Below are 22251 nucleotides of genomic sequence, written 5' to 3' on the forward strand. Positions count from 1 at the left end.
CATAGCTAAGACATGCAAAAAGAAATGGGGCAATTGGCAGATGACACCTTGTTGCATTTCACCTAGGTGTGTACAACAATGTCACTGAAATCGGTCGTTTGCAGTGCTTCATTTGATAATTGTCCACATACAGTCTTTAAAAAGCATGGAATATAGCATAATAATAGCTTAATTTAGTTTGGTAAATAGGGGCACAATATTTTGCCTGCTACCACACAACTAATTCTGGCCCAACTTCTCACAGAATGACAATTTGAGAGCTCAGTCAGTTGGTCATTACCCATTGGGCAGTTTCACCTAATTCAATCATTCCACTAATATAAAAGCACTGACAGAATCATTTCTTTGATATTTGTTACATTTGGGGACTTTTTGTCTTTTTTTTTTCATCGAAAGGATTTGGAATCGAGTTATGTTTAAGTGCTGTGTTTGAAATCAAAGTTTTTTTTAAAAGCCACAGGCAGCAGGCATTGAAAGGTGTGTACTAAAACTGAACAAGCCAGTTTGTGGAATGTCACAGCTCACAGTCTATTTCAAACGGAGACAATGAAGGTCTATTATCTCCTCCTGAGCTCATTGGCCAGGATGGCCTCTATTCATTTTGAGAACAGCAAGAGATGTTTTCTTTGAACCTGCATCACAAAAGAAAAGAGGTAGATGATTTTTGTTCATGAGTCACCAAATGGGAATGAAGTCACAGTAACACCCCGACCACTGGCCTGAAACCAGACTAAAGAATAAAGGGCCATCTAGAGCCATCTTTTGTCTCTTTACTTGTCCTATTACTATCTCGTCTCGTCTTGAATACCTCTTAATGTCGCTTCACTTCCCTTTTGTTCTTTCATCCCCTCCCCCATTTCCCAGCCCCCAAACTGGCCTTTTAATGGGTTTCACTTCCTGCTTTTTTTCTCAGTCCTGAAGAAGGGTTTCGACCTGAAACGTTAACTCTATTTCTCTCTCCACGGATGTTGCCTGGCCTGTTGAGTTTTTCCAGTGTTTTCTGTTGTTGTTTCGGATTTCCAGCATCCGCAGTATTTTGCTATCGTAAAGAATAAAGGGACTCAGTCATTTTTTTTAAACAAGAGACTGCAACTGCCAGGCTGGGGCCCCAGAACTAGAAGATAAAATGCAGGAGATCATTTTTTGCAGTTAGAATTTTAGAAAGAAAGGTAATGGGAAGAACAAGTTAGCCCATGGAAGTGACAAGAGTGTGTGTTTTTTTTCCCAATTTTTTGAAGGACGGAAGTGAGATTGAATGAAGTGGGATTTCTTTTAACTGTTATTCTTTTAGCTGTTATTAAGCAGCTTAATTGATTCATATTTGACCTCATCTCACTAATAAGTGTCAGTTGGTCGCACACTCACCTCTGAGTCAGAAGGTTGTGGGTTCAAGTCCCACTCCAGGGACTTGAGCACATAAAGCTAGGCTGACACTCCAGTGCAATGCTGAGGAAGTGCTGCACTGTCGGAGGTGCCGTCTTTCAGATGAGACGTTAAACCGAGGCCCCGTCTACTCTCCCAGGTGGACGTAAAAGATCCCATGGCACTATTTCGAAGAAGAGCAGGGGAGTTATCCCCGGTATCTTGGCCAATGTTTATCCCTCAACCAACATAACAAAAACAGATTATCTGGTCATTATCACATTTGTTGTTTGTGGGAGCTTGCTGTGCGCAAATTGGCTGCTGCGTTTCCTACATTACAACAGTGACTCCACTTCATTGTCTGTAAAGCGCTTTGAGACGTCCGGTGGTCGTGAAAGGCGCTATATAAATGCAAGTCTTTCTTTCTTTATAGTTCTCAGACCATCTTTGAAAAAATCTGAGAAGCACACTTGAGGGCATAATTTAAAGACCCGATATCCAGGTTGGATCATGAGGGGTTGCATTATCATATGATTAGATATTGGGCAGTATGGACAGACTCCTGAGTCCTGAACATAAGACACTCAACCTGCTGACGGAGGAGACCAGCACCGCTGTACCCGAGAGAATATCTAAGGCAGACCTAAAATATGTAACTATTATTATCCATAAATTCTTATTACATTATTTTTTAAATTGTAAATTTATAAGATCTCAAAGCCGGGTACTCAGTAGCAGTTCTGATGAAAGGTCTTCGACCTGAAACATCTGTTTCTCTGTTTCTCTCTCCACGGTTGCTGCCTGGCCTGCTGAGTTTTTCCAGCTTTTTCTGTTGTTACTCAGTAGCATTGTCTGGTGTGAATTATTGGCAAAAAAAAGTGGGATTGTAGCGGTTCGTGTAGATCGCCACTAAATAAGAGAGTTTAACTTCGACGAACTATAAATAAGTTGTTTATTTACAGGAACAGGCTAATTACAGCAGGTAAGATAGCAGGTAAGATGGCCGACTGTAGGAGCACCGTGGTGTAGGTCTTGTCCCAGCGGGGACTCCACGAGGACTGAGTTCGCAGTCCTGTGGGGAGCGTGATGACGTCATCGCGTTTGTGTTGTGACATCATCACGTTGCTCGCGTTTCCCACGCTTAGGGCGTCACGTGATGCGCGTCGTTGCGTCGCTGGCCGTTGAGGCCGAGGTCGTGAGGCCAGGCTGTGCTGGTGCTTGCTGCGGGAGCGGAAGATCGCGTCGCTCCCGTCGGCTGGCCGTTGAGGCCAAAGACGCTAGGCTGGGCCGTGCCGGCGCACGCACATCACGTTGTACGTGACGTGATGTCAGCGCGCTAGGGCGCGTCTTAAAGGGGCAATGGCCCCAACAGGTAAGTTAAAAGGGCAACGGCCCCAAAAGGTAAGTTAAACATACAGTAAGGTAAGTTAAAGGGAATTATGTGTCTCAATGTAAGGGACAACCAGTGGTACCGCCACAGGATCATGAACATCTTTCTGTTCATCCATTGTTGCAGATTCCCATTGTGTTGTTCTGCACTGTGTTAGCATTTATTATTTCATTACTAGTCTTGTTTATCATTGAATTATTGTTTACTTATTTGCTGTGAGCAGGTCACTGAGTCCCCCAAGGGAGTAAAGCTTTTGGAAGAGTTGCCTGGAGACCGGGTGAATGTTGCGATTCAGGTTCGCGGTGGACCATCCAAACATGAAAGCACAGGATGGGTTTTGGTAAGAAATAAGTTTTACGCACACAGACATTACGTGGCACAGCACTAGGTACAGACAGAGACAACCATAACAAGGTCAAACTGGCCCTGGTAGAACTTGGCACAGTTATACTAGAGCATCAATGCACAACAGAATTCCCAGCGAGATACATCCTTCCATCAATACTGGCTAGCACTCAGACCCCCAGCGGGAAGAAACATTCAATGGGAGCATGGGTCAGAGCTCCCTATGAGCAGTGCTCCCTGCTTGGAGCTGAGGAATGCTGTATTAACCTTTATCTGTGAGAGGGAGTCCAGCAAGTATGAGAAGTGGCAGCTAGAGGTTCACCCCAGGTATTCTGTGCAGACTATTTTGCATTTCTTCAGAATGTTACGGTGCAATGATGTTAGAGTTCTCGATTAAACGTGTAAGGAAATCTAAGGGAACACTTTTATTTAAAGTATACCCCATTTTTTATATAAGAAAAAGTAACTTGCCTTAAATTTATTTGACACATTCTTGAAAACATCAGTTTTCCCACTTGCCTGGAGACATTGGTTGGGGCCCCTCCCCTCCCTGATCGCCTGCTTAATAAACGACAATATCCTACACCTGGGAGCTTTGTGCAAGACTGATGTTGCAAGCAATGACAAGTAGCTCCGAGCTCTCTGGAAGGTTCCCACTCAACACGCACACTGCAGTTTTCCGCGTTCTCATGTAATCACTCACATACAATGCATGCTGTATAAGTTTGCTGTTTTCTCTGAAACAGGCGGAGTTTTTGCCCTTCGAACAAGTTTTAGAATGAAAACAAGAACATTCGCAGAATCACAAAGTCATAGATGACTATGTTCACTGTTCAGGCCCCACAGTCTAAAGGGATCATGGCATGAAAGTAACGCTCGAGGCTGTACAAATGACCTATGATCACACACTACTTGTTATGGATTTAAAAGATCACAAGTTTAATATTTTCCAAATCCTGCATTTCCTCCTCCTGATGGTACGTGTCTATGAAAGCCCCACTCTGAACCCTCCCCATGATGTAATCTGCCAGCTTTCACTGATTATAGTGCGGGGGGGTGGAACATTTTTCACAAGACAAGCTCTCTAAGACTGGCCAAGAGCTTCTCCTACACATAACTCCCTTTAACATTATATCAGAAAAGGAGGGAGGCACTGCACTCACTAAGGAAACTGATCATTTAGAAAACAGTTGAATGCTACAATAAAGGGACTTTAAGATCTCTCTAGATGGATGAATTTAGATTTTTTTTCTTATCAGTAACAATCTTGTGATGGAAAATAATATCAAAGGTTCCCACTGGTCATTGCCAATAATACTGTGGTTGTCACACCTTTATTATTATGTGTCGGCTATATACAATGGAGGACAGTGTTCAGGTTGATTGGATTGGCCTTTGTCCTTGCGGAAGTCCATGCATCTTTACAGTTCTAATAACATAATGACAACATAAGAAATAGGAGCAGGAGTAGGCCATTCGGCCCTTCGAGCCTCCTCCATCATTCAATAAGATCATGGCTGATCTTCTACCTCATCTCCACTTTCCTGCACTATCCCCATATCCCTTGATTCCCTTAATATTCAAAAATATATCGACCTCTGTCTTGAATATACTCAACGGCTGAGCATTCACAGCCCTTTGGGGTAGAGAATTCCAAAAATTCACCACCCTTTGAGTGAAGAAATTTCTCCTCATCTCAGTCCTAAATGGCTGACCCCTTATTCTGAGACTGTGACCCCTGGTCCTAGACTCCCCACCCAGGGGAAACATCCTCCCTGCATCTACCCTGTCAAGCCCTGTAAGAATTTTGTATGTTTCAATGAGATCACCTCTCATTCTTCTAAACTCTAGAGAATACAGGCCTAGTTTACTCAATCTCTCCTCATAGGACAATCCCCCCATCCCAGGAACTAGTCTGGTGAATCTTCATTGCACTCCCTCTATGGCTAATATATCCTTCCTTAGGTAAGGAGACCAAAACTGTACACAATACTCCAGGGTCTCACCAGGGCCCTATATAATTGCATGAAGACGTCTTTACTCTTGTACTCAAATCCTCTTGTAATAAAGGCCAACATACTATTTGCTTTCCGAATTGCTTGCTGTACCTGCATGTTAACTTTCAGTGACTCGCGTACAATTTCAGTGATTTGTGTTCTATCTCCAGTAATTCTTGTTTCTACACATAAATATATATGTAACTCAAACTTTTTGTTCAAAATTTTTCCTGTAACTCAGATTAATCCACTGACGAAGGAAGATGAAGGTGTCTATCAGTGTCATGCCAGCAATATCCTTGGAGAGGTTCAGACAGAAGGTACAATCAAGGTCACGGAGAAAGCCCCTAGGACTAAAGGTACGATTAACACCCAGGAACATAATAAATGAGCAGTAACCTGCTGGGATTTGGTATTTCATTCGTCTGACCCTAGAAAATCTGCCAGGGTCTGGAGGGAAGTAATGGGGCACTGTTCCACTGAGTTTACTTCAGGATTACACCACAGTACCAACTGAAATGTTTAGAGTTATCTCTAGTCAACAGATGTTGTTGAAGATGACATTTAAGTATGCTTGGTTAGATTCTCAACTACATACTGCCCGGTATAAGAACATAAGAAATAGGAGCAGGAGTAGGCCAATCGGCCCCTCAAGCCTGCACCGCCATTCAATAAGATCATGGCTGATCTGATCCTAACTGCCAATCTACTATCACAGAACCATCTCCTGAATCTAACAGAATTAGACACACGAAATAGGAGCAGGATCAGGCTACACGACCCCTGGGCCCGCTCCGCTACCCACAGGGCCATGACCGATCCGAACCTAGACTCATGTCCAAATTCCTGCCTGCTCCCCATAACCCTTTATTCCCTTTACTTCTAGGAAACTCCATTTCTGTTTTAAATTTATGTAATGATGTAGCTTCTACAGCTTTTTGGGGCAGCATATTCCATGGACCTACCATCCTCTCAGTGAAGTAGTTCCTCCTCATCTCAGTTTTGAAAGAGCAGCCCCTTATTCTAAGACTATGCCCCCTAGTTCTAGTTTCACCCATCATCGGGAACATCCTCCCCGCATCCACCCGATCCAACCCCTTCACAATCTTATATGTTTCAATAAGATCGCCTCTCATTCTTCTGAACTCCAATGAGTAGAGTCCCAATCTACTCAACCTCTCCTCATATGACCACCCCCTCATCCCCGGGATTAACCGAGTGAACCTTCTTTGTACTGACTCGAGAGCAAGTATGTCTTTTCTTAAGTATGGACACCAAAACTGTATGCAGTATTCCAGGTGCGGTCTCACCAATACCTTGTACAACTGAAGCAATACCTCCCTATTTTTACATTCTATCCCCCTAGCAATGAAAGCCAACATTCCATTGGCCTTCTTAATCACTTGCTGCACCTGCATACTAACCTTTTGAGTTTCGTGCACCAGGACCCCCAGATCCCTTTGTACTTCAGTACTTTCCAGTTTCTTGCCATTAAGATAATAACTTGCTCTACGATTTTTCCTGCCAAAGTGCATAACCTCACACTTTCCAGTATTGTATTCCATCTGCCAAATCTCTGCCCACTTACTTAGCCTGTCTATGTCCCCTTGCAGATTTTTTATGTCCTCCTCACTCACTACTTTCCCTCCCATCTTAGTATCATCTGCAAACTTTGATATGTTACACTCGGTCCCCTCCTCCAAATCGTTAATATAGATTGTAAAGAGTTGGGGACCCAGCACTGACCCCTGTGGAACACCACTAGTTACTGATTGCCAGTCCGAGAATGAACCATTTATCCCAACTCTCTGCCTTCTGTTAGATAGCCAATCCTCTATCCATGCCAGAATATTACCCCCAATCCCGTGATTTTTTATCTTAAGCAATAATCTTTTGTGTGGCACCTTGTCAAATGCCTTTTGGAAGTCTAAATACACTACGTCCACTGGTTCCCCTTTATCCACCCTATATGTTACTTCCTCAAAGAACTCCAGCAAATTTGTCAAACATGACTTCCCCTTCATAAAACCATGCTGACTTTGTCCTATTAAATTATGATTATCCAAATGTCCTGTTACTGTCTCCTTAATAATGGACTCCAATATTTTACCTACCACAGATGTTAGGCTAACCGGTCTATAGTTTCCAGCCTTCTGTCTACTGCCCTTTTTAAATAAGGGCGTTACATTAGCAGTTTTCCAGTCTGCCGGGACCTTTTCTGAGTCCAGGGAGTTTTGGAAAATTATTACCAATTCATCCACAATCCCTACCGCCACTTCCCTCAAGACCCTAGAATGGAAGCCATCAGGTCCAGGTGATTTATCCGCCTTGAGTCCCATTATTTTACCGAGTACCACTTCCTTAGTGATTTTGATCGTGTTTAGCTCCTCCCCCCCTTTAGCCCCCTGTTTGTCCAGTGTTGGGATATTCTTAGTGTCTTCTACTGTAAAGACTGATACAAAATATTCATTCAGTGTTTTTGCCATCTCCATATTTCCCACCATTAATTTCCCGGTCTCATCCTCTAAGGGACCAACATTTACTTTAGCCACCCTTTTTCTTTTTATATAACTATAAAAACCCTTACTATCTGTTTTTATATTTTTTGCTAATTTACTTTCATAATTTATCTTCCCTTTCTTAATCAATCTTTTTGTTATTTTTTGCTGTCTTTTAAAGTTTTCCCAATCCTCTATCCTCCCACTAGATTTGGCTACCTTATATGCCCTTGTTTTCAGTCGAATACTATCCTTAATTTCTTTACTTAGCCACGGATGGCTGTCTTTTCTTTTACACCCTTTTCTTCTCAGTGGAATATATTTTTTTTGGAAGTTGTAAAATAACTCCTTAAATGTACACCACTGATCATGTATTGTCTTACCCTTTAATCTATTTTCCCAATCCACTCTACTCAATTCCGCTCTCATACCTTCATAGTCTCCTTTATTCAAGCTTAGCACGCTTGTTTGAGATCCAACCTTCTCACCCTCTAATTGAATATGGAATTCAACCATGTTATGGTCACTCATTCCAAGGGGATCCTTTACTAGGACATTTTTAATTAATCCTGTCTCATTACACAGGACCAGATCTAAGGTTGCTTGCCCCCTGGTCGGTTCAGTTACATACTGCTCAAGAAACCCATCCCTAATACACTCAATGAACTCATCCTCAAGGCAGCCCTGCCCAATTTGATTTGTCCAATTAATATGATAGTTAAAATCCCCCATAATTATAGATGTTCCCTTATTACAAGCCTCAACTATTTCCTGATTGATACTCCATCCAACAGAGTTGCAACTGTTCGGAGGCCTATAGACTACGCCCACTAGTGTTTTTTTCCCCTTATTGTTCCTTATCTCCACCCAAACTGTTTCATTATCCTGATCTTTTGACCCAATATCATTTCTCTGTATTACAGTGATTCCTTCCTTTATTAACATAGCCACCCCACCTCCCCTTCCGTCCTGCCTGTCCTTCCTCATCGTTAAATAACCTGGTATGTTTAATTCCCAGGCATTGTCACCCTGCAGCCATGTTTCTGTAATGGCCACAAGATCATACCCATATGTAGTTATTTGTGCCATTAACTCGTCTATTTTGTTACGAATGCTACGTGCATTCAGATAGACAACTTTCAAATATGTTTTGTGACACTTAGTTCCTGCTTTTGCCCTTTTTATTACTTTACCTTTTACTCCATACCTTCTGCCCCTTCCTGGCACGCTCTGGTTTTTAATTTCCCCACTGCTACCTAAGTCTATGACCTTCTCTGTTGTCATTTTTATTATTTGCTTTCTAGGAACCTCCCCCCCACTAGTTAGTTTAAAGCCCTCTCTACAGCCCTCGTTATATGATCCACCAGGACTCTAGTCCCAGCACTGGCCAAGTGAAGCCCATCCCAACGGAACAGCTCCCTCCTGCCCCAGTACTGGTGCCAGTGTCCCAGGAAGCAAAACCCATTTCTCCCACACCAGTCTTTGAGCCACGCATTTAACTCTCTAATTTTATTTGTCCTAGCCAAATTCACTCGTGGCTCAGGTAATAATCCAGAGATTATTACCCTTGAGGTTCTGTTTTTTAATTTGACCCCTAGCTGCTCATACTCCTTTAACAGAACTGGCTTCCTAGTCCTATCTACGTCGTTTGTACCAACATGGACCACGACAACTGGATCCACCCCCTCCCACTGCAAGTTTCTTTCCAGCCCAGAGGAGATGTCCTTAACCCTGGCACCGGGTAGGCAACACAGCCTTCGGGACTCTCGCTCTCGGCTGCAGAGAACTCTATCTATCCCCCGAATAATACTATCCCCTACCACTACAACATTTCTATTTACTCCCCCCTCTTGAATGGCCCCCCGTTCCACGGTGCTGTGGCCAGGTTGCTCATCCTCCCTGCAGTCCCTGCTCCTGTCCCCACAGGGAGTAAGAACCTCGAACCTGTTGGTCAAGAGCAAGGGCTGCGGCTCCTCCAGCTCTACCTCCTGGATCCCCGTACCTGCCTCACTCGTAGTCACACCCTCCTGTCCCTGACCATGGGCTACATCTGAATTACTTAACTTCATAGGTGTGGCCACCTCCTGATACACAGAGTCCAGGTACTTCTCCTCCTCCCTGATGTGTCGCAGTGTCTGAAGCTCAGACTCCAGCTCATCAACACGGAGCTGGAGTTCCTGTAGCAGCAGACACTTGTCACAGACGTAATCACCGTGAGCCTCAATGGGGTTCACCGGATCCCACATCTCGCAACAGTAACACATCACTTGCTCCATTCTATGTAATTAATTAAATTTTTTATTGTTAGTTATGGACACCCTCTGTGATGCTAGATACTAGATGCTAGTATCCCCTTTGATTAATTGGATTTAAATTAAATCAATCCCTCTAGTTACACCAGTTAAATGGTTTACCAACAGTCACTCTGCACCAGAAAGGCTTTGGTACACCACAGCAACCTTAAAAACTATAAACCACAGACTTAAAGTTTTAAAACGAGAGAAATACTCCAACCAATCACCTACCTGTTTTGTGGTGACGTCACACCTTGAATACTTTTTACCTCTCTCCTTGCCTGAGATTGGAGATTGGTGAGGCCTACCTGAGCCTCTGGGGCCTCTTGTAGTCGCTCTGCCGCGCTGCTCCGCCTCCACCCGCTGCCGATGTCGCACTGAGGCCTACCTGGGCCTCTGGGGCCTCTTGTAGTCGCTCTGCCGCGCTGCTCCGCCTCCACCCGCTGCCGATGCCGCACTGAGGCCTACCTGAGCCTCTGGGGCCTCTTGTAGTCGCTCTGCCGCGTGCCACACCATGGATAGCATCAATGCCTCTGGAATAACAACAGAAAATGCTGGAAAAACTCAGTAGGCCAGGCAACATCCGTGGAGAAAGAAATAGAGTCAATGTTTCGGGTCGAAACCCTTTGTCAAGACTGAAAAAGCACAGGAAATGAAATAGATTAAAAAGCCAGTTTGGGGGCTGGGAGAGAACAAAAGGGAAGTGAAGAGACATTAAGAGGTATTCAAAACGAGACATAGAAGATAGGAGCAGGAGTAGGCCATTCGGCCCCTCGAGCCTGCTCCGCCATTCAATGCGATCATGGCTGATCATCCAAATTCAGTACCCGGTCCCTGCTTTCTCCCCATACGCCTTGATCCCTTTAGCCTTAAGAAATATATCCAACTCCTTCTTGAATATATTTAATGTATTGGCCTCTACTGCCTTCTGTGGTAGAGAATTCCACAGGTTCACCACTCTCTGGGTGAAGAAATTCCTCCTCATCTCAGTCCTAAATGGCCTACCCCTTGTCCTTAGACTGTGACCTCTGGTTCTGGACTCCCCGACCATCGGGAACATCCTTCCTGCACCTAGTCTGTCCAGTCCTGTCAGAATTTTATAAGTTTCAATGAGATCCCCTCTCATTCTTCTAAACTCCAGCGAGTACAAGCCCAATCGACCCAATCTCTCCTCATATGGTGACGAGATGGTGATAGGACTAGTGGAGACAAAAGACGGCTCTAGATTAGGTGTGAAATGCGCTGGCAGAATGGGAGACAGCTGCTATGTGGGAGAGAAAAAAAAGGGGGGAGGGCCAAAACAAAGGTGTGGATAAAAAATATGTAAGTAAAAATGTAAAGGGGGCCAAGGTCATGATCTGAAATTGCTGAACTCGATATTGAGTCCGGAAGGCTGTAAAGTGCCTAATCGGAAGATGAGGTGCTGTTCCTCGAGCTTACGCTGAGCTTCCGTGGAACAATGTAAGAGCCCGAGTACGGTGAGGTCTGAGTGGGAATGGGACGGTGAATTAAAATGACAGGCGACTGGAAGCTTGGGGTCATCCTTACGGACTGAGCGGAGGTGTTCCGCAAAGCAGTCACCCAATCTGCGTTTGGTCTCCCTAATGTAGAGGAGACCACATCGTGAGCAGCGAATACAGTATATTAAATTGCAAGAAGTACAAGTAAATCGCTGTTTCACCTGGAAGGGGTGTTTGGGGCCCTGGACAGTGGGAAGGGGGGAGGTATAAGGGCAGGTGTTGCATCTCCTGCGCTTGCACGGGAAGGTGCCAGGTGAAGGGGAAGGGGTGCTGGGGGTGATAGAGGAGTGGACTAGGGTGTCTCGGAGGGAGCGGTCCCTACGGAATGCTGAAAGGGGAGGGGAAGGGAAGATGTGTTTGGTGGTGGGATCACTTTGGAGGTGGCAGTGCCTCTTGATTGTGGCTCCTTCAGGAGTTAGAGGAGTTGAAAGATAGGATGCTTGAGAGCAGCATGGGTCTAGAGGCAGACTATCAGGAGATACCTCCTGCATTACGTGCACTGGCAGAAGATCAGCTTTCCTAGCTAGATTGAGGAGCAATAAGAGGCTCAAACTTAGCAAGAGAGAAAATTACAGTCCATAGCTCCATTAGCAGAAGAGGTGCAGTTGCATTCCACCAGCAACATGGTAAAGTAGACAACAGCACTGAATTTGTACATGACTGGTACATTTTAGATACCTATGGAACATTTGCTGTGTGTTGCAGCATTGTGTAAGGGATTTCACAGAAGCTCTTTATTGGCAAGCAGTAAAGTGCATTCCTCTTTTAGCACTGACCCAAACCAACAGAAGAAAGTAAATGTTTACAGTTGTAGCTTCCCCAGTGCATCATGCGCCTATCATAAATCCAGAGGCCTGCATAAATAAAAAAGGATATCATTTACTTAATGTGCAAATGATGTGTGATGCCCACAGGAAAATTCTCTTTCTTCACTTCCTTCCCTCTCTCTCTTTTCAGCTTTTCTTCTTTCTCTCTCTTCTCTTTCACTTCTTTCTCCTTCACTACTAAATCTTGAATTCTCCTCCTCCAGTTCTATTTTTCTCTCCCCTGCTGTTTTTCCCTCTCCCCCTTTACTTTTGTTTCTCCCACTTTCCTCTGCCACTCATGTTTCTCTCTCGCTCTCCTCTTCACTCTTACATATTTTTGGGCCTGAATTTGGGCCCGCGGGGAAATGCCTCCAATCCGCAAATAAAGTCTACGCCTACCTTCTGCCTCGGGATCCACGGAGACTCACGCTCCTGGGCCTCTGCGCGTAGACATGCGTAAAGGCCCACGTATCCCAGGGCTGCAGGCAGTTCGCAACACCCCTGGGATCACGTGGGCCGGCCCAACCAATGAAATAAGGGGATCCCCATTCTTATGGAGATTCCATTTTCGTACGGAAACCCCATAAGCATGAATGGGGATCACATAAAAACACATTTACATACCAAATAAATAAATAAAAAACATTACATATTTAAAATTAATTAAAATACAATTTAATTAAATCTTTAAAACAAAAATTACATTTTTTGAAAAATAAATGTAAACATTTTAAAGGGGCTAAAAATAACCTGAACTTATTTTAAAGGTTTTTTTATGTATAAATAATTTTGAAAAAATTATTTTTATGTTCATTTAAACTCTTACGCTGGTACGAGCAGGCTTCACGCCTGTTTTTACCCGGCGTAAGAATTTCACGGGCATTCGCTTGGCAGTAGTTGGGCAAATAGCGCAATTCTCCGCCCGCGAATGTCCTTTTCCCGGGGATGGCTACGATCTGACAAGAAGATTCTTGACAGATCGCAAGTTCCGGGCCAATGTCTTACATAGGCAGTCTTAAAATCAACTGTAGCTCTCTGCCACTAATTTGCCTGCCTCACAAATTATTGGTATAGAAATTATCCTTTTTTTCTTTCTTTGTTTTTTTCCCTTTATTTATTAAGCATAACCCAAACCATAAGCAATGAGGCTTTGGAGGAATGCTCTTATGAGTAGTCACTACAAAAAAAGATGGAAGTGGCACTTGCTGCAGTAAATCCTTTTTCACTGAAGGAGACAATCTTTGCCAACAGATTTAACACAGAAACTCTACTTTTTCATATATTCCTTTATGAACTTATTTTAGTCCTGTGGTTCCTGGAACTCAAATTCTTTTTATAAAGGGAGGATGGCTGAACTAGATTCAACCCAAGGTGCCAACTTCTGCACCACTTCATCCCCAACCAAATATGTAATTTAAAGTGAAAACAGAAAATGCTGGAAATACTCAGCCGGTCAGGCAGCATCCGTGGAGAATGAAACAAAGTTAACGTTTCAGGTCGATGACCTTTTATCAGAACTGGAAGATGTTAGAGGTGCAACAGGTTTTAAGCAGGTACAGAGGCGGGGAAAGGGGGGAGGGGAGGAAAGAACAAAAGGGAAGGCCTGTGATAGGGTGGAAGGCAGAAGAGATTAAATTACAAAAGGGATGTATTTTAAAGTTGATTTTAATAATATTCAAACTGGACATCGCCCCTAGAAATGGTGAACTTCCTCCTTCAGTGAAAAATGGAAGAATGTTTATTTAGGTCTGTAATTATCCAGTCGCCCATGAAATTGGGGGAAGCACACAACTTTGAAATGTGTGATCTGTGGGGAAGCAATTTTATTAGCAACTCAATAATTAGGGAGAAAAACAGGCATTTCCACACTGATTGTTAAAAGAGGATTTTTTTTATCAGAAGAGTGGGAAGGATTAAATTAAGGTAGGGCTGGTTAGGTGAACAATCCCACGTTACTATCCCGGAGAGAGCATCCGGGAAGGCGCCGAATACACCTCGAGTCTCTTCGCCGGGAGCAAGCGAATGCCAAGCGCAAACAGCGGAAGGAGCGCACGTAAACCCAAGCACCCCACCCACCCACCCCTTCAACCACCGTCTGCCCCACCTGTGACAGAGACTGTAGGTCCCGCATTGGACTAATCAGTCACCTGAGAACTCATTTTTAGTGTGGAAGCAAGTCATCCTCAGTTCCGAGGAACTGTCTAAAAAGAAGACTATGCCACAATTAATGGATGCAATCTATCCATTTAACTTAAATTTACAGGTCGCGCAGTGAGCTGGACAGCTGACACAGGGAGGGAGAGGGGCACATTAATGAACAAGCGGGAAAAAGTCATAGCGCTGAGAGAACATAAGAAATAGGAGCAGGAGTAGGCCAATCGGGCCCTCGAGCCTGCTCCACCATTCAATAAGATCATGGCTGATCTGATCCTAACCTCAAATCTTCTATCACTCTGCATCCACCCAAACCCATGTGATCTCCCGGGAGAGGCGAAAAACCAGATAAAGACCCAATGGCCAATTTGGGAGAAAAATATCTGGGAAATTCCTCTCCGACCCATCTAGGCGATCGAAATTCTTCCAGGAGATCACTCTGTCCCTATATTTTCTACAGTACTTACCTTCTGTAAAGGCGATCTCCACCCCAGCCAGGAACAGGAATAAAACCATCTCCTGAAATCTAACACAGAATTAGAACACAGTAGGAGCAGAACCAGGCTACACAGCCCCTGGGCCCACTCCACTACCCACAGGGCCATGACCATTCCGAACCTAGACTCATGTCCAATTTCTTGCCCGCTCCCCGTAACCCTTAATTCCCTTTACTTCTCGGAAACTATCTATTTCTGTTTTAAATGTATTTAATGATGTAGCTTCCACAGCTTTCTGGGGCAGCAAATTCCACAAACCTACCACCCTCTGAGTGAAGAACTTTCTCCTCATCTCAGTTTTGAAAGAGCAGCCCCTTATTCTAAGATTATGCCCCCTAGTTCTAGTTTCACCCTTCATTGGGAACATCCTCACCGCATCCACCCGATCAAGCCCCTTCACAATCTTATATGTTTCAATAAGATCGCCTCTCATTCTTCTGAACTCCAATGAGTAGAGTCCCAATCTACTCAACCTCTCCTCATATGACCACCCCCTCATCCCCGGGATTAACCGAGTGAACCTTCTTTGTACTGACTCGAGAGCAAGTATGTCTTTTCTTAAGTATGGACACCAAAACTGTATGCAGTATTCCAGGTGCGGTCTCACCAATACCTTGTACAACTGCAGCAATACCTCCCTGTTTTTATATTCCATCCCCCTAGCAATAAAAGCCAACATTCCATTGGCCTTCTTGATCACTTGCTGCACCTGCATACTAACCTTTTGAGTTTTGTGCACCAGGACCCCCAGATCCCTTTGTACTACAGTACTTTCCAGTTTCTTGCCATTAAGATAATAACTTGCTCTATGATTTTTCCTGCCAAAGTGCATAACCTCACATTTTCCAGTATTGTATTCCATCTGCCAAATCTCTGCCCACTTACTTAGCCTGTCTATGTCCCTTTGCAGGTTTTTTATGTCCTCCTCACTCACTACTTTCCGTCCCATCTTAGTATCATCTGCAAACTTTGATATGTTACACTCGGTCCCCTCCTCCAAATCGTTAATATAGATTGTAAAGAGTTGGGGACCCAGCGCTGACCCCTGCGGAACACCACTAGTTACTGGTTGCCAATCTGAGAACGAACCATTTATCCCAACTCTCTGCTTTCTGTTAGAGAGCCAATCCTCCACCCACGCCAGAATATTACCCCCAATCCCGTGATTTTTTATCTTGAACAATAATCTTTTGTGTGGCACCTTGTCAAATGCCTTTTGGAAGTCTAAATACACTACGTCCACTGGTTCCCCTTTATCCACCCTGTATGTTACATCCTCAAAAAACTCAAGCAAATTTGTCAAACATGACTTCCCCTTCATGAAACCATGCTGAGTTTGTCCTATTAAATTATGTTTATCCAAATGTCCCGTTACTGTCTCCTTAAAAATGAACTCTAACATTTTACCAACCACAGATGTTAGGCTAACAGGTCTATAGTTTCCAGCCTTCTGCCTACTACCCTTTTTAAATAAGGGCGTTACATTAGTAGTTTTCCAATCTGCCGGGACCTTTGCTGAGTCCAGTGAGTTTTGGAAAATTATTACCAATGCATCCACAATCCCTACCGCCACTTCCCTCAAGACCCTAGGATGCAAGCCATCAGGTCCAGGGGATTTATCCGCCTTGAGTCCCATTATTTTACCAAGTACCACTTCCTTAGTGATTTTAATCGTATTTAGTTCCTCACCCCCTAGAGCCCCCTGTTTGTCCAGTGTTGGGATATTCTTAGTGTCCTCAACTGTAAAGACTGATACAAAATAATTGTTCAGTGTTTTTGCCATCTCCATGTTTCCCACCATTAATTTCTCGGTCTCATCCTCTAAGGGACCAACATTTACTTTAGCCACCCTTTTTCTTTTTATATAACTATAGAAACTTTTGCTGTCTGTTTTTATATTTTTTGCTAATTTACTTTCATAATCTATCTTCCCTTTCTTAATCAATCTTTTAGTTATTTTTTGCTGTCTTTTAAAGACTTCCCAATCTTCCATCCTCCCACTAGATTTGGCTACCTTATATGCCCTTGTTTTTAGTCGGATACTATCCTTAATTACTTTACTTAGCCACGGATGGCTATCTTTTCTTTTACACCCTTTTTTCCTCAGTGGAATATATTTTTTTTGGAAGTTGTAAAAGAACTCCTTAAATGTACACCACTGATCATGTACCGTCTTACCCTTTAATCTATTTTCCCAGTCCACTCTAATCAATTCCGCTCTCATACCTTCATAGTCTCCTTTATTCAAGCTCAGCATGCTTGTTTGAGATCCAACCTTCTCACCCTCTAATTAAATATGGAATTCAACCATGTTATGGTCACTCATTCCAAGGGGATCCTTTACTAGGACATTTTTAATTAATCCTGTCTCATTACACAGGACCAAATCTAAGGTTGCTTGCCCCCTGGTCGGTTCAGTTACATACTGCTCAAGAAACCCATCCCTAATACACTCAATGAACTCATCCTCAAGGCTGCTCTGCCCAATTTGATTTGTCCAGTTAATATGATAATTAAAATCCCCCATAATTATAGCTGTTCCCTTGTTACAAGCCTCAACTATTTCCTGATTAGTACTCCGTCCAACAGAGTTGCAACTGTTCGGAGGCCTATAGACTACACCCACTAGTGTTTTTTCCCCTTATTGTTCCTTATCTCCACCCAAACTGTTTCACTATCCTGCTCCTTTGACCCAATATCATTTCTCTGTATTATAGTGATTCCTTCCTTTATTAACATAGCCACCCCACCTCCTCTCCCTTCCTGCCTGTCCTTCCTGATTGTTAAATAACCTGGTATGTTTAATTACCAGTCATGGTCACCCTGCAGCCATGTTTCTGTAATGGCCACAAGATCATACCCATATGTCGTTATTTGTGCCGTTAACTCATTCATTTTGTTACGAATGCTACGTGCATTCAGATAAAGAACTTTCAAATATGTTTTGTAACACTTAGTTCCTGTTTTTTCCCTTTTTAGTACTTTACTTTTTACTCCATACCTTCTGTCCCTTCCCGACACGTTCTGTTTTTTAATTCCCCCACTGCTACCTAAGTCTATGACCTTCTCTGTTGTCATTTCTATTATTTGCTCTCTAGAAACCTCCCCCCCACTAATTAGCTTAACGCCCTCTCTACAGCCCTAGTTATATGATTCGCCAGGACTCTAGTCCCAGCACTGGCCAAGTGGAGTCCGTCCCAACGGAACAGCTCCCTCCTGTCCCAGTACTGGTGCCAGTGTCCCAAGAAGCAAAACCCATTTCTCCCACACCAGTCTTTGAGCCACGCATTTAACTCTAATTTTATTTATCCTAGCCAAATTCGCTCGTGGCTCAGGTAATAACCCAGAGATTATTACCCTTGAGGTTTTGTTTTTTAATTTGATCCCTAGCTGCTCATACTCCTTTAACAGAACCATCTTCCTTGTCCTATCTACGTCGTTTGTACCAACATGGACCACGACAACTGGATCCTCCCCCTCCCACTCCAAGTTTCTTTCCAGCCCAGAAGAGATGTCCTTAACCCTGGCACCGGGCAGGCAACACAGCCTTCGGGACTCCCGCTCTTGACTGCAGAGAACCCTATATGTCCCCCTAATAATACTATCCCCTACCACGACAACATTTCTTTTTACTCCCTCCACTTGAATGGCCCCCTGTACCACGGTGCTGTGGCCAGGTTGCTCATCCTCCCTGCAGTCCCCGCTCCCGCCCTCACAGGGAGTAAGAAGCTCGATCCTGCTGGACAAGAGCAAGGGCTGCATCTCCTTCAACACTACATCCTGGATCCCTGTACCTTCCTCACTCGTAGTCACACCGTCCTGTCCCTGACCACGGACTACATCTGCAGCAATTAACTTCATAGGTGTGACCATCTCCTGAAACAGAGTCCAGGAACTTCTCCCCCTCCCTGATGTGTCGCAGTGTCTGAAGCTCGGTCTCAAACTCCATAACATGGAACTTGAGTTCCTCCGGCAGCAAACACTTGTCGCAGATGTAATCACCGTGAGCCTCAATGGGGTCCACCGGCTCCCACATCTCGCAACAGTAACACATCACCTGCTCCATTCTATATAATTAATTAAATTTCTTATTATTAGTTATGAAGACCCTGCCCGGATATAGATGATAATATCACACCACTATTCAATAGGACTTACCAACTTAAAGGTATAAAAAAGAAGAGAAGGAAGAAAACCAACCAACCAGCTGATCACCAACCTCCTCCTTGAATACTGTCTGTGGGGCCTGTTTGGTTGACTCGTCTCACTGCTCCGCTTCCGCAGTGCTGTCTAAGCCTGGGAGTGGGGGGGAAAACAGAGCAAAAAACACACCCTCACCTCCCACTTGCCCGAACTCTCCCACTTACCAAAACTCCAGCAGCACTCAATGCACAAAGCACTCCGTGCACAGCACTAGCCCCTCCCCTTTTATACCTGGATTCTACTTCCGGTTTAAACTGCCCAATAGTTTAATATACTCTTAAAAAATTAAACTTACTTCAAATAATTGACTTCTTAACACACTAAAATTCACAAAATACACTTAAATGATTTTTCTCCCACTTACCAAAACTCCAGCAGCACTCAATGCACAAAGCACTCCGTGCACAGCACTAGCCCCTCCCCTTTTATACCCGGATTCTACTTCCGGTTTAAACTGCCCAATAGTTTAATATACCCTTAAAAAATTAAACTTACTTCAAATAATTGACTTCTTAACACACTAAAATTCACAAAATACACTTAAATGATTTTTCTCCCACTTACCAAAACTCCAGCAGCACTCAATGCACAAAGCACTCCATGCACAGCACTAGCCCCTCCCCTTTTATACCCGGATTCTACTTTCGGTTTAAACTGCCCAATAGTTTAATATACCCTTAAAAAATTAAACTTACTCCAAATAATTGACTTCTTAACTCACTAAAATTCACAAAATACACTTAAATGATTTTTCTCCCACTTACCAAAACTCCAGCAGCACTCAATGCACAAAGCACTCCGTGCACAGCACTAGCCCCTCCCCTTTTATACCCAGATTCTACTTCCGGTTTAAACTGCCCAATAGTTTAATATACCCTTAAAAAATTAAACTTACTTCAAATAATTGACTTCTTAACTCACTAAAATTCACAAAATACACTTAAATGATTTTTCTCCCACTTACCAAAACTCCAGCAGCACACAAAGCCCTCTGTGCACAGCACTAGCCCCTCCCCTTTTATACCCGGATTCTACTTCCGGTTTAAACTGCCCAATAGTTTAATATACCCTTAAAAAATTAAACTTACTTCAAATAATTGACTTCTTAACACGCTAAAATTCACAAAATACACTTAAATGATTTTTCTCCCACTTACCAAAACTCCAGCAGCACTCAATGCACAAAGCACTGAAAGCAGAGAATGGTGCGGGAACCTCACAGAGCCAACCCGACTTGGAACAGCGTTTGGTAAGAGCCATGGAACTCGGCAAGCGTTTTCACGGACGGCCATTGACTAATGCCAGCCACAGGACCCACAATTCTCTGCGCCTCAGCAACCGCTCTATCCACCGTGCTGATTCCCCCCGCTGAGGGTGACCATGCTCCCCAGGGCTGCAGTGCATTCTCATAAGAGTCAGACTCGGTGGAAAGGGCAGAAGAAACCGGGAAGCAGTGGGTAGGATGGGGAGGGGAATGGCGCTGCACCATCGATTTAATGGTGCCGGGGCCCTTCACCGTATGTCTGCCAGGCCCAAGAAGCGCACTCTGCGACTTGTTGCTGAGGCCTGAGCTCACCCCTCACCGCACATGCTCCGCACAGACACTTGGAGCAACACACCACGGGAGCCGATCGGAGAAAGTTGAGGACCTCAATGTGCACGGCGGGCAGGAAAGTGAATACAGTTATATTTTTATTATCTTATATTTGGAATATATTTATTTTTAGTTTAACTTTTAAAAAAATAAATTATCCCAATCGCTAGACAGTGAGGCCGCGATTTTATCAATGGAGGCGGGTTGGGAGCAGGTCAGGTGGTTTCCAGCTTCCAGTCGCGCCCCAGCTGCATCCGGCCCACAGACGAGATTTTGCCTTGATTGACCTTGTTAAGCCTGCCCTGCGGGCTTGCCAGCCAATTAAGAAGATTTGTCATCTGCCAGTTTCCTTAAAGGGACCACACACAATTTTTTTTGACAGTTGATTTCTCAGTGTTTGACAGCATTGAGGTGCTGCAAACACTGACAATCATTGCACAAAGGTGACCTCTTGCACCCAGGCTCTCCAATGACTCCCTCCAGAGGCTGGAATAGATGGCAGCTGCAGGTGAGGTGACAGAAGTGATCTGTCACTGGTTCTCCCAATGAGGTGGCACTGGACATGGATTTGAAAACTTGTAACCTAAAGAAAAATGTAAATGTATTAAAAATGCAGTTCCCAACATTTTCTTTCCTCTGAGACTCACCGGTGCAACATTGGATCCTTTACACCACTTCTGCAGCTGTCATCAATCCATAAACATTACAGCAGACTTATAACACCACACTTACCTGGCGTGGTGTCCGGATGTCAGGAAACCCGAGCCAGAAGCGGCAAAATTCAAAAATAGCCGGTCAACTACTAGCAACTACCTGTTAATAGGCAGGTAATTGCCTTTAATCCTCTTCTCACCGCTAGGTGTCGGGTCCATTTGCAAAGCGGGGACCCGACACTTGGGAAAATTGTTTGGAGGTGGGTTGATGGCGGGATTGCAACCCGCCGTCGATCAAAACCATTTTAACCTTTGACCCGCCTCCAAACCCGCCCTCTGAGCGCTGGCAAAGTCCAGCACTGAGTGTCTTGGTGAACTTCTTCAGGCAAAACTTTTTTTTAATGTTTCGATTTATGCAGTGTGCTGCAGACAAAGGTGAGCTGTGGATGCGTAACCCAAGAAGACGGTCCTGAACTGGAAATGTTGATGGGAATAAGTGTCTGATTAAAGCTGAACAATACCAAGGCAGGACGAGGAGGGAAGCACTTTTTAATCTTAAATTAGGCTGCAGTTCTACGAGTGCTTTTGCTCCTATGGAAAATGGTTTTGGGTGGACTTCAATGAAAAAGCGATTGTATAACCTAAGAGATAATTGAGGGTACTAAAGGCGTGAGGCATGAGTCTCGTACGGGTTTATATTGAAGTGAGGTTCCTTTAATCCAAACCTCCAGACCTTGACATAATGACCATCTTTGGTTTAATGGCTAATCAATTTAACTTGATGTTTCCTGTTACAAAGGAACTGGAGATGACCTGGACAATCTTAGATAATTAATGTGACCTTGCTAATAGTTGCTAATGTGTTAATTTTGGTGCCTCTACTGTTCTGGCCAATCTGCCATTAACACCTCTGTTTTGTCCTCCACCATTGTTCCGAC

At 44.0% G+C, this 22251-nt stretch overlaps 1 protein-coding gene across 1 annotated transcript in view; it reads left to right on the plus strand.

Annotated features, from left to right (window-relative positions):
* Positions 1-22251, plus strand: part of LOC147122608 (insulin-like growth factor-binding protein-like 1) — a 69312-nt gene that overhangs the window by 45614 nt on the left and 1447 nt on the right. Inside the window, exons 3-4 of the mRNA XM_086007607.1 lie at positions 2976-3092; positions 5336-5453. Coding sequence (XP_085863733.1) covers positions 2976-3092; positions 5336-5453 — 235 coding nt within the window. The remainder of the gene's footprint in view (positions 1-2975; positions 3093-5335; positions 5454-22251) is intronic.

The sequence above is a fragment of the Somniosus microcephalus genome, chromosome 2 (genome assembly GCF_052327205.1).
Source record: "Somniosus microcephalus isolate GS21.2 chromosome 2, FLI_Smic_1.0, whole genome shotgun sequence".
Classification (NCBI taxonomy): Eukaryota; Metazoa; Chordata; class Chondrichthyes; order Squaliformes; family Somniosidae; genus Somniosus; species Somniosus microcephalus.